Source organism: Rhodamnia argentea, chromosome 6 (assembly GCF_020921035.1).
Source record: "Rhodamnia argentea isolate NSW1041297 chromosome 6, ASM2092103v1, whole genome shotgun sequence".
Classification (NCBI taxonomy): Eukaryota; Viridiplantae; Streptophyta; class Magnoliopsida; order Myrtales; family Myrtaceae; genus Rhodamnia; species Rhodamnia argentea.
Window position 1 is genome coordinate 31,823,929 of NC_063155.1, and position 11,209 is coordinate 31,835,137.

General features: G+C 42.4%; 2 protein-coding genes across 4 annotated transcripts in view; both read left to right on the plus strand.

Moving 5' to 3' along the window:
• Positions 1-71: 71 nt before the first annotated feature.
• On the plus strand, positions 72-3,427 carry LOC115745952. Of its 2 annotated transcripts, XM_030681598.2 has the most exons (7): positions 73-548; positions 646-809; positions 983-1,194; positions 1,339-1,593; positions 1,758-1,844; positions 2,434-2,606; positions 3,050-3,427. In XM_030681598.2, the coding sequence occupies exons 1-7, from the start codon at positions 178-180 to the stop codon at positions 3,159-3,161; spliced, it is 1,374 nt and encodes a 457-aa protein (XP_030537458.1). In that variant the 5' UTR covers positions 73-177; the 3' UTR covers positions 3,162-3,427. The 2 variants fall into 2 exon arrangements, with proteins under 2 accessions (XP_048136317.1, XP_030537458.1); XM_048280360.1 differs by lacking the exon at positions 1,758-1,844 and having other exon boundaries at positions 72-548.
• A 1,155-nt stretch (positions 3,428-4,582) lies between these two features.
• LOC115745955 (protein TIC110, chloroplastic-like) overlaps positions 4,583-11,209 on the plus strand; it is a 31,392-nt gene continuing 24,765 nt past the window's right edge. Inside the window, exons 1-15 of one of the 2 annotated variants that reach the window (XM_048280358.1) lie at positions 4,583-5,195; positions 5,493-5,552; positions 5,821-5,944; positions 6,051-6,119; positions 6,231-6,329; positions 6,552-6,618; positions 6,828-6,892; positions 6,976-7,070; positions 7,381-7,508; positions 7,589-7,689; positions 7,859-8,075; positions 8,364-8,518; positions 8,641-8,766; positions 9,683-10,648; positions 10,772-11,025. In XM_048280358.1, the coding sequence (XP_048136315.1) occupies positions 4,711-5,195; positions 5,493-5,552; positions 5,821-5,944; positions 6,051-6,119; positions 6,231-6,329; positions 6,552-6,618; positions 6,828-6,892; positions 6,976-7,070; positions 7,381-7,508; positions 7,589-7,689; positions 7,859-8,075; positions 8,364-8,518; positions 8,641-8,766; positions 9,683-10,648; positions 10,772-11,011 (2,997 nt within the window). In that variant the 5' untranslated portion in view covers positions 4,583-4,710 and the 3' untranslated portion in view covers positions 11,012-11,025. Of the gene's footprint in view, positions 5,196-5,492; positions 5,553-5,820; positions 5,945-6,050; positions 6,120-6,230; positions 6,330-6,551; positions 6,619-6,827; positions 6,893-6,975; positions 7,071-7,380; positions 7,509-7,588; positions 7,690-7,858; positions 8,076-8,363; positions 8,519-8,640; positions 8,767-9,682; positions 10,649-10,771; positions 11,176-11,209 lie in introns of those variants that run through there. The other variant, XM_030681605.2, reaches the window with a different exon arrangement.

Below are 11,209 nucleotides of genomic sequence, written 5' to 3' on the forward strand. Positions count from 1 at the left end.
TTCCTTTTACGGGCTTAATAACTCGGGCCCAATTTGAAGGCCCTCTTGTCTCCGCCACCGAAGTCCAACGAGAAAGGGAGAGAGAACAGAGTGGGATTCATCTCATCAGGTCTCCTTCTCCGCGCTGAACCCTGAACACTGCACTCCTCGTCGATTGAGCAGCTCCGAGTTAGAGAAATGCTGCGGTCCATTCTCAGAGGCGCGACCAGAACGTCAAAATGTGGCCGCCCGTTCGACCCCATCTCCTCTCCAAAACGTGCGGCCGTGCTTCAATCGTATCTCTACTTGTCGACGAAGAACACCAAGTTGGCAGTGACCAAAGCCAACAAGAAGGCTAAATCCAAAGGTGGTAAAGCCGACGACGCTTCTGCCGCGGCGACCGACGAGCATGATGCCGCCTCCAACGAAGGAGCGAGGGCTCAGCGCCTCGCTCTCGACGAGAGGGATCCATCCCTGGATGTGGGTCCCGATGGCCGCCCTCTCTTCACCTCCGCCCCTTCCCTGTCGCAACTCACTCGCAAAGACGCCTGCTCCTACTTCAAGTTCAGGTAGGTTGGTCTTCTTCCTCGTCCATGTAGTTATGTGTATGCTTGCGGTTGTTTTGAGAGATCGATTGATTATTGGGTGGTGTTGGTATGGTAATAGCATAGACAAATTGAAGGAGGTGTTGCCGGAGGGTTTGCCCGCTGGTATGGAGAAGGAGTTCCAAGAGTCTATGAGGAGTGCAGTGCTCGTGAGGCAGAGTTTCCTAGACCTTCGCGACAACTTCAGGCGCATTGTTGATCCCCCCATGTTTTCTGATGGCAAAGGTTGGCACTTTCTTTCTTTAATCTTGATCTCTGGATATCTTACCAAAAGAAAACTGTGTATGCATATATACTCAAGGATATACAGAGGTCGAACTATTTCCAGAGGTCGGTTTTTGATACATCAGTGAGCCATTCTACTTCTTTCTACTTATGAATATGAGTAAAATTCTTAGGCCCGAAGGTCAGGAAACAGATTGTGCTGGATGGTCCAGTAAGCTGTGGGAAGAGCATTGCGCTTGCCATGTTGGTTCACTGGGCTAGGGATGAAGGATGGCTGGTTTTTTATGCCCCCAGAGGCCGTGAGTGGACTCATGGAGGATTTTTCTACAAGAACCCGCAGACTGGATTTTGGGATACTCCTGTGCAAGCTGAAAAAATTCTGAAGGCAAAGTTTTCTTTTTTTTCGTTCCATTTTGCTTATGATGCTTATCTCATCTGATCATTGGTAGTGTTTTGTTTGATTTATTGTTCCAATCGTGCTGGTACTTTCTCTTTTTATTATGTTGCCATTTTGGTTTTGTGCCTGCAGGATTTCCGTAAGTGCAATGAATCACACTTAAAACAACTACCTTGCCAAATGTATGATCCCATACCTTTGGGAGAAGGCGCCGGTGTTGGATGGATGAAAGGGGTCGATTCCATGTCGATGCCTGAAGGTTCGACCCTGGATGATTTGGTCAGGACAGGAATCGATCATACGCATGCTGCTGTTGGAGTGTTAGTCCGTTTGAGAAAAGAATTATCACAAGTGAAAGATATTCCTGTGCTCATTGCTATAGATCAAGTGAGAGATACACTCCGTTCTCCGTTTTATTTGGCCATCCAACTTATTTTCCTTTTAAGACAGATCGATATAACAAGTTGTGGATTCCATTCATGCTGAGATCTTCTTTGTCAGTTATGCGTTTTCATTGCTTTTGTTCACTTCTTGCTGTCGTGTGTTCCCAGTATAACAACTGGTTTACGTTCAGTGAGTATGAAGAGCCAGTTACAGTTCGATCCTGTCGACCAATACATGCTAAAGAGCTGGCCACTGTAAGTATCCAGATGATCCTGAGATCTTAGGCTTCCTATTGTAGTTTATTGTTGTGATCTTGAAAATGGTTGTTGCTTGTAGCACATTCATCAGACCCTATTCTTGTTTCTTTCGGTCATTAAATGTTACCTGGGATCCATATCCCATTGGCTGGGGCTAACATAATCCATTTTGCTGATGCTTAGGAACAATCTGCTCTTGTTTAAAAATGGTGTATGCATGTGCTGAACTATTTTCTTGTATCAGTAAGAATGACTACCATTTTTATGCTCATGATCACCTTCTGCCATTGGCCGCTCATCTGGTGAACTCAATGCCAATTGCAGCGTGTCATTCAACCAATTATTTTTCTGAGGGCCTCGCCTAAGTTTGTGCAACTTGGCGATACTATGTACATACTAAGTAGTATAGTAGAAATCACCACGATGATACCGGTCTCCTATTTGACAAGTATGCGACACTGCTTGTGCAAAGTTGTAAAAAGCTTTGATGCATTGTTGCTCGTGCACTGTGGTCAAATGATGCTTTTATTAGATTTTGCTTTTACATCTAGCCACTTGTGAGAGGGTTACTATTTTGTACTTCCAGGTAAATGCCTTTAGGACTATGATGCACAATGACATGATGGTTGGTGCTTTCTCTGATTCAACTGCTGTGGGAAAGCTCCGAAAAGAGCTGCCAGATGTTCCTGTCGATGCACGTTTGATGCTTCCTCGATACAGCTTAGATGAAGCTGAAGTTGTTTGCCACTACTACCTCAGGTATGTTGTGAGTTGCACAGGTTATCAGACTTAATTTTTGTAGTGATAATTAGGTTATATGGTGTTGTAGAATCAATTTTTGAATATTGAAGCGCAATTCCAATCTTGTAAATCATGTTGTGGGTTTTACTGTCTAATTTCTGGGGAAGTATGTAGAAGTGATGCCGCAAGATGTGGAGCAACATGAGATAAAGTAAATAAACACTGGGAAACGATATTTGAGTTATATGGCAAAGAGAAGTGACTTGCCTTGTGAAAACTGAGATAAGTTTTGGCAGATAAAATGTTGGTCCTGGGCTCCTAGCAAATATAATTACTCGTTCCAGTTATTTGATTTCCTTTAGTGGATGAGAATTTTACAAACTGGTAGTGACATTGGATATACATCTATCAAAAGAAACACTTAAGTGTTCAACACTTCAATACATTTCTGTTTCTGGCAGGCAAAGGCTGGCAAGGCGTGAGGCATTCTCTGAAGAGAGCTGGAAGAAGGTTTACTACTTATCGCGTGGAAACGGATCCGAAATGAGATGGTTAATGCCTTTAATGCGATGATTCACTCAATTGACATTGATGTCTTTCGATTTATTGTGGTTGGCACTGATGGAACTAGCATGAAATTATTTTAGCCCGGCCAGAAAAGAACGAGATACTTTTTTTTTTTTTTTTGACTGGATGCATGCTGATGATTCAGTGTCGAAGATCACATGGTTCATGTAAAATACTCTTGCCTTTTGTTTAGCATGAAGTAGTCGTGCCATATGTAACATTTTTTGGTTATGTAGGTCGATAAGATGATCCTCTTTTTGCTCGGAGATCAATTTGCTTGAGTCAGTTTTTGTGTTTGATTCAAGCTGTTGTGTCCAATCTAGGTTGTTTGATCGTCAGCAACTTAATGAAGTAAATTTTCTCCAATCAAGGTCAAAGGTAAATTTCGACATTTTAAATGCGGCACTTCACAATTAACATCTCAATTCAACAGGTTATGTGGAGTACATTTTGACATTACAATCAAACCTTTAACTTATATGGAGAGGTGCAACTGAAGTTCGCAATGCAGCGACTTTTAGGGCTACACCAATAATTTTTTGGGGTAATGTCCGGAAGGCGTTCATTCACGAGGTCTTAATGACTTGAGTTAAATTAATTGAAAAGTCTAGAATTTAATCGGTTGTAGCTTGTACATGAGGTTTAGACACTCTTGACTTCGGGGTGCACTTTTGGGAGAATATCTTTTCGTATTTCCCTTGGCGAGCACGTAGTTCTAAATCTTTCAACGTGTCAATTTACTCGAAAATCTTTTAAAATTTTATCAATTCAGTCGTAAATCTTTTAATAATTTTTATTTGCATCTGTCATGCTCTTCCATTTTATATTTTGAATCTTAAAGACAATCTAACCAAAAAACAATTAAAATTCTAAGACGTCGTTTTCCTCTTTCCAAGTATATGTGGACAATTTCTTCATATTGTGCAAATAATCTCTTCGCATTAATCAGTAATGCGACTATTTCATAACAAGATGAGTTTGCATCATCTCTTAAATAGACTTTTGTTAATAGTTAGGAAGGAAAGTAATTGGACGTAAATTACACCTACAAACTTTTCAAATAAGGTGAACGAATGGCCACATAACAAGCTTACAAATAAAAAGTAATGAAAATGCCAAATTTTGCAATTCCCAACAGCTGAGGGTACTTTTGGTCACTTGAATTGAAGATGGTGTGTTCAGTTTTTTTCGTAAGTGTGACAGTTAAAATTCGAAGGATGAGAACTTTAGTAAAATACAAGTGCGATCACGTGGAAATGGAAGTTCCGAAATAGGATGGTGTGATGGAATTGAATTCGAATGGGGGCCCATTAATGTCGTCAAGGACCAGGCCCAGGCGCAGGACCAAGTCCAGGTCCAGGTCCAGGCCCATCAGTTTCCTCCTTTCCAGTTGAAGTAGAAGACGACAAGTTTTGGTTCGGAGCTGTGGTTTGCCTTGCCAAGTTGATGCTGTCTGCTCTCCCTCTTTATCCATCTCCAACACCGACTGCAGGACAGGTGAGCTCCCATCTTCTTCTTCTTCTTCCTTAAACCCTACAAAACCCCCCCGACGGCTATGAACCCACCGCTCCTCACCAACTCGGCTCCTTCCACCACCCGCCCTCTCCTCTCCTCTCCCTTCCTTACTCCCTCCTCCTCCTCCAGACGCCGCCGCCTCAAACTCTCTCGTCCTCGCGCCTCCCTCGATCAGCCCCCCGCCGCTTCCCCTCCGCACAACTCCGACGTCTTCGGCGGCCCCAAGGAGCTCACCGGCATCCAACCCCTCGTCAAGAATTTGTCCCCTCCCGTGCGCTTAGCCGCCTCCGCCATTGCAGTGGGCGGTGCGGTTGCTGCTGGTTATCATCTGGGTTTTCGGTTAGCTGGCTCCCGCAATGCTGCCCTCGGCGGGGCTGCTTTGCTTGGGGCTGCTGGTGGCGCCGCTGCTTACGCCGTGAGGGCTTGCGCGCCTGAGGTCGCCGCTGCCGATTTGCATAACTACGTTGCCAGCCGCGATGATCCTCAGGCTGTTAACAAAGAGGCCATAGAACTCATTGCCAGCAAGTCAGTTCCATTCTAATCTATGTTTCTTGATTAATGCCTTAGTTCGTCGTTCCTTAGTCGCGTTGTCACTGGGGAAATTCTCTCAGATTCCCCAGTGCGATTACTGCCGAAAAATGCGTCTCGATTTATCTGACTGTGCTGGGATGAGGATTCGGGAAGTCCTCCCTCGAGTCCTAACCGAGGAGCTTGCATTTTCGTTGCTGGCCCAATGAAAATGTGGATTATATGATGTCACTATCTTCCCTTTTTGCCTTTTCAGTTCGTATGCTAATTCATTATGACACCCCCATCTTTCAGGTACGGTGTGAGCAAGCAAGATGCTGCTTTCAATGCAGAGCTCTGTGATTTATACCTTAGGTCAGCTCACGCAATGAATCAACCATGCTGAAAGTTTAAAGAGTTCGAAGTGGCTTTTTTGCTTTAACTGTTAAAGTTTGAATTCAGACTTTTATTTGGCATTGGTCCCTCAATTGTTCAAATACTTGAATAGATTAGGATTTAAAGTCACTCCCCTTTTTTCTCATTATATTTTATATAATCTTTTTCGGTTTAGCAGCAAATGCAAACAGGACCTCTTTTAGTTTCCTTTGAGTTGGTTGCATTACTTATGCTATCTTCCATGCAGGTTTGTCTCATCTGTCCTTCCTCCTGGAAATGAAGAACTTGAAGGAACTGAAGTTGATAAAATTGTCAAGTTTAAGAGTGCTCTGGGCATCGATGATCCAGAAGCAGCTGCCATGCATATGGAGGTGCTCTCACACTAGCTTCTTTTTGAATGCTTGAGACTATCGAATCGCAATGGGTAGTTTGACGAGTAGTCTCTAATTGAAAATGGTTTTAGTGGCGTTTGTCCAGATTGGTAGGCGTATTTTCAGGCAAAGGCTTGAAACTGGGGATCGTGAAGCTGATGTAGAACAGCGTCGGGTATGAAAATACGAATGCCCATATTTATGCTGCAAACGTATTGCGCTATGACTAGCTTCCCTTTGCTAAGTTGTATGGTACTTTATCACCATTACTTCCTCTTCAGTGCAGGCATTTCAAAAGCTCATATATGTTTCAACTCTTGTGTTTGGGGAAGCATCAACTTTCCTTTTACCTTGGAAGCGCGTATTCAAAGTTTCCGATGCCCAGGTATCAAGTCATGTATTAGGCAGTGGCTTCTTGGTGCTGTGATTATGATGTTGCCTGGATAGTTACCTTTATTGAAGTTTAGTGCCTTGTAGTTGCAAGATCAATCTCCTTCTGTTACTGTACCCTATCAAAACTGCGTTTTTATGTATAATATTGATGACATGCATTGCTCACATACCTATCACATTCATCTCATTCAAACTTGCATTAATGTCTGTGCAGGTTGAGGTTGCTGTTCGGGATAATGCACAGAGGTTGTATTCTTCCCAGCTAAAAGCAGTTGGCAGAGGTTCGTGTAACTATGTTGATCTAAATTGGTCGTGCAATCTACAATCATTCTGGTTTTAGTAGTTTATGCTGAAAATAAGTGAAGTAATTTGAAGTTTTGACCTACTTTTTTATATTTGCCGCCTTTTTCTTTTTATGGCTGCTGTGGCACTTTGCCCATTATGATTTTGTAATGGTCTACTTGTGTACTGAAATTGATGTCTCTGTTAGATCTCAATGAGAACCAGCTTGAAGGTCTTCGGGCATTGCAACTATTGTATCGACTATCTGATGAGGTAACTCCTCATCATCTGCAAAACTGGATTGGAAAATGATTTGCTTTTTGTGGCTTTTTTTTTTCATTCACATATTGATGCAGCTTGCTGAGGATTTGCTTAAGGAACATACAAGAAAACTGGTTGAGGAAAATGTCTCAGCAGCTCTGAATGTGCTAAAATCAAGAACAAGATCAGCGTATGGTCCCTAGGCCCCTTGTACATGTTACTCAATATGGAATTGGGGTTTTAATAGTATATTCAAATTGTTTTTTTTTTTTTCATAAGTCAGTCAACTGGGGAATCCTTCAGGGTTTTGAGAAAAGTTGCCACAATGACTTATCGAGATAGAGAAAGAGATATCAATCATTTGAGGGCAATGCCTTCACTTTAGTTGAGATTAATCATTGTTCATTCGTTTATTTGTTCGGGAATTGTTCAGAGAGTGGTTCTTGCTTATTTTCTGCAAAAGCATTCTTGTCATCAACTTATAAATTTGCATAACCCAGGAGAGGAGTAGCTCAAGCTGTTGAAGAGCTAGATAAGATTCTAGCATTTAATGACTTGCTTGTCTCATTAAAGAACCACCCAAACACTGATGGCATGGCTCGTGGGATTGCTCCAGCTTCTTTACTTGGTGAGGAACCTTGTTATGGGTCCATGCACCATTAAGTTTGTTGTAATGGGCAGTGTCTGAATTACTAGTCTGTACCTCAGGTGGTGAATACGACAATGACAGAAAAATGGATGACTTGAAGCTCCTCTATAGAGCATTTGTTGCAGATTCTTTGTCAAGTGGTCGTCTTGAAGAAAGCAAGGTAAAAGAAACATTCTCTACTACGGATCTGTTGGTTTGTCATGCGTGACATTGTCCAATACTGTACTTTGTAACCTATTTGTCTCCCCCTTACCTGCCTCTTCTTGGACATTGGCTTGCCCATTTGCCTTGTTATATCCTCACACTTTTATTCTTTATTTATTTTTTAGCTGGATGCTTTGAGTCAACTGAGGAATATCTTTGGTTTGGGTAAACGTGAGGCTGAAGCTATCACGACTGACGTAACTGCGAAGGTGTATCGTAAACGACTTCAAAAATCATTTACTGGTGGTGAATTGGAAGCCGCAGATAGCAAAGCAGTATTCCTCCAAAACCTTTGTGAAGAGTTGCGATTTGATCCACAGAAGGCTAGTGAGATACATGAAGGTATTTTCATCAATTTCCTGTTCTAGAGCACTAATTGATAGTCATTCACATGTGCTTTGTCCTTTTCTTGTTTCCTTACTTATGCTGTGGTTCAATGGTTCCTAAAGTTTTCAACTCAATTATCTATCTAGCAATGTGAATTGCTATCAAAAGGAACTTCCCTCCTGAGTAGAACACAGTGAATTTTGAGAATCGTAGGTAGAAAGAAATTCAAGAAATTTGTGTCTATATGTTGCATGGAGCCATCATATAGTACCAGATGACATCCACATTTATTTTCACATGTAGAAATTTACAGGCAGAAACTTCAGCAGTGTGTTGCTGGCGGAGAACTGAGTGAAGAGGATGTTAAAGCTTTACTACGGTTACGAGTTATGCTCTGTATCCCTCAGCAGACTGTTGAAGCAACTCACTCCAGTATATGTGGCAGTTTATTTGAGAAGGTAAACATCAGGACTGACTTCATGAAGTTCCAACTTCACGTCTGACGCATGTTTTGTGCATTACATTTGTCTTCAAAGAAAATTGTTTGATCGCACTGACTTACCTCAACTGTTAAATCCAGGTTGTGAAGGATGCGATTGCCTCAGGAGTTGACGGATATGATGCAGAAGTGAAGAAATCTGTGAGAAAAGCAGCTCATGGCTTGCGCTTGACAAGAGAGGCTGCCATGTCTATTGCCAGCACAGCTGTGAGTATTTTCTTTTGCGATACCTTTGCTTTTGGCTGACCTCTCTCTCTCTCTCTCTCTCTCTCTCTCTCATGAAGTGGATGAGACTGGCTGGATACCAAAATGGTGTTCCATATGTATACTTGTGTTCAGGCTACAATGGGTCAACCTTACTTTTTGTCAAGGTTCATGCTGATTCTCTTGGGGTAGTGGCAACAATAGATAGAACATCAATATTCCGAAGAAGTATAACATAAAAGGAGTTTCATTTCCTAAATTTGGGGTAACGTCTTATTAAGTCCATTTTCTGCATTCCTTTACCCCATGTATAGTAATGTATAGTCATTCCACTAAAAGGACTGGAATCTAAGAAGAATGGTCTTACACAACTGATTAATCTCTTTTCCTAATGGCATCTGCATCTATCTCCTTTTTGTCCTTGAGTTTCGTTGTGTCTTGCTGTACCTTTCATTGTTGCCTGGAATGCTGGTTTGAAAGTTAGACGATAAAAATTTGACTTGGATCCTGAAGAATCATCACTTAATTAGTGAGCATGAATTTGACTCGGATTATGATATCCCGCATGGATTGATTTGCATGGATACGCATGGTGGTCCTGTGCTCATATGGGCATGCAGGTAGTTGCTAGATGGACTACATATCGTCAGGTGTAAAGTGCGAACTTGACTGCATATACCGAGTTAAAACAATTAGCACACTCTTGGTGATATTTTGCTGTGAAGTTTACTAACAAGATCTGTGTGTTTTGCGTGTAGCATGAGTTGACAGTTGATCAAGTAAGCATGTGCACATACCTAGTTTAAGTTTTGAGGATCTTTGTTTTGGTTCGCAAATTGTCTTTGGACAAGTGAAAGATGCATGGTTATACTTTTTATTCCAGCCAATCATAACCTTCGATTGCCGTATCTCCATGCAGGTCAGAAAGATTTTCATCAATTACATTAAGCGAGCACGAGCAGCTCAGAACCGTACTGAATCTGCTAGGGAGCTTAAGAAGATGATCGCCTTTAACACCTTGGTCGTTACTGAGCTGGTGGCAGACATAAAAGGGGAATCACCTGATACTGCATCTGAAGAAGCTGCTAAGGAGGTAGAAATAGAAATTGAAGAGGAGTGGGAGTCTCTCCAGACGCTTAGAAAGATAAGACCCAGCAAAGAACTTACAGCGAAGTTAGGAAAGCAAGGCCAAACAGAGATAAATTTAAAAAGTGATCTTCCAGAGAGGGACAGGACCGACCTCTATAAGACATATCTTTTGTTTTGCCTGACCGGAGAAGTAACGAATATCCCTTTTGGAGCACAAATCACAACCAAAAAGGATGACTCTGAATATGTATTGCTAAACCAGCTAGGCGGTATCCTCGGCTTGACTCCTAAGGAGATTGTGGAAGTCCACCGTGGTCTTGCCGAGCAGGCATTCAGGCAACAAGCGGAGGTGATATTAGCTGATGGTCAGTTGACGAAGGCTAGGGTTGAGCAGCTGAATGAGGTGCAGAAGCAAGTTGGCTTGCCTCCGGAATACGCTCAGAAAGTAATTAAGAGCATTACAACTACAAAGATGGCAGCTGCAATAGAAACTGCCCTCAGTCAGGGGAGGCTCAATATAAAGCAGATCCGAGAACTCAAGGAAGCGAGCGTAGATTTAGATAGCATGATATCCCAGAGCCTGAGAGAGAACCTCTTCAAAAAAACCGTGGATGAGATATTCTCTTCAGGCACGGGTGAATTCGATGAGGAGGAAGTGTACAAGAGAATACCAGCCGACCTGAGTATCGATGCCAACAAAGCTAGAGAGGTGGTTCAGGAGCTAGCTCGAAGTAGATTGTCAAATTCGCTTATTCAGGCGGTGGCCTTGTTAAGGCAGAGAAATCGACTAGGAGTGGTATGAACTTCAAAAAGAGTTTTGTCATCCTATCTTGATCTACCGGTTGTGAGCTGTAAATTTTGAGGGTTGATGATATGGACGTGCGTCCTTTTTAAGCCAATTTTCAATCGTTGTGTGCAGGTTTCCTCTCTCAACGATATGCTAGCATGCGACAAAGCTGTACCGGCGGAGGAGCTGTCTTGGGAAGTGCCAGAAGAACTGGCAGACTTATTCGCAATATACATGAAGAGCGAGCCTGCCCCAGAGAAGCTATCGAGATTGCAGCATCTGCTTGGCATTAGCGATTCAGCTGCGGTGGCTATTCGAGAGATGGGAGACAGAGTAATTCAAATTGGCGCAGAGGAAGAGTTTGCTTTCTGAGTCATTTCATTTTTAGTTTCTTTGTTTCCTCGTACATCGACAGAAGTTTCTTTTAGCCCAATGGGCGAGGGTCCATTGCTCAATTGTTCGAGGATGATTAAGAAAAGAGCTCAAGGCGTGAAGATGATTGTTTGAGATTTTTGGTTATATCCACAGATTTACACGGGAGAGTATTTGATTCCCCTGCGTAACTTTGTA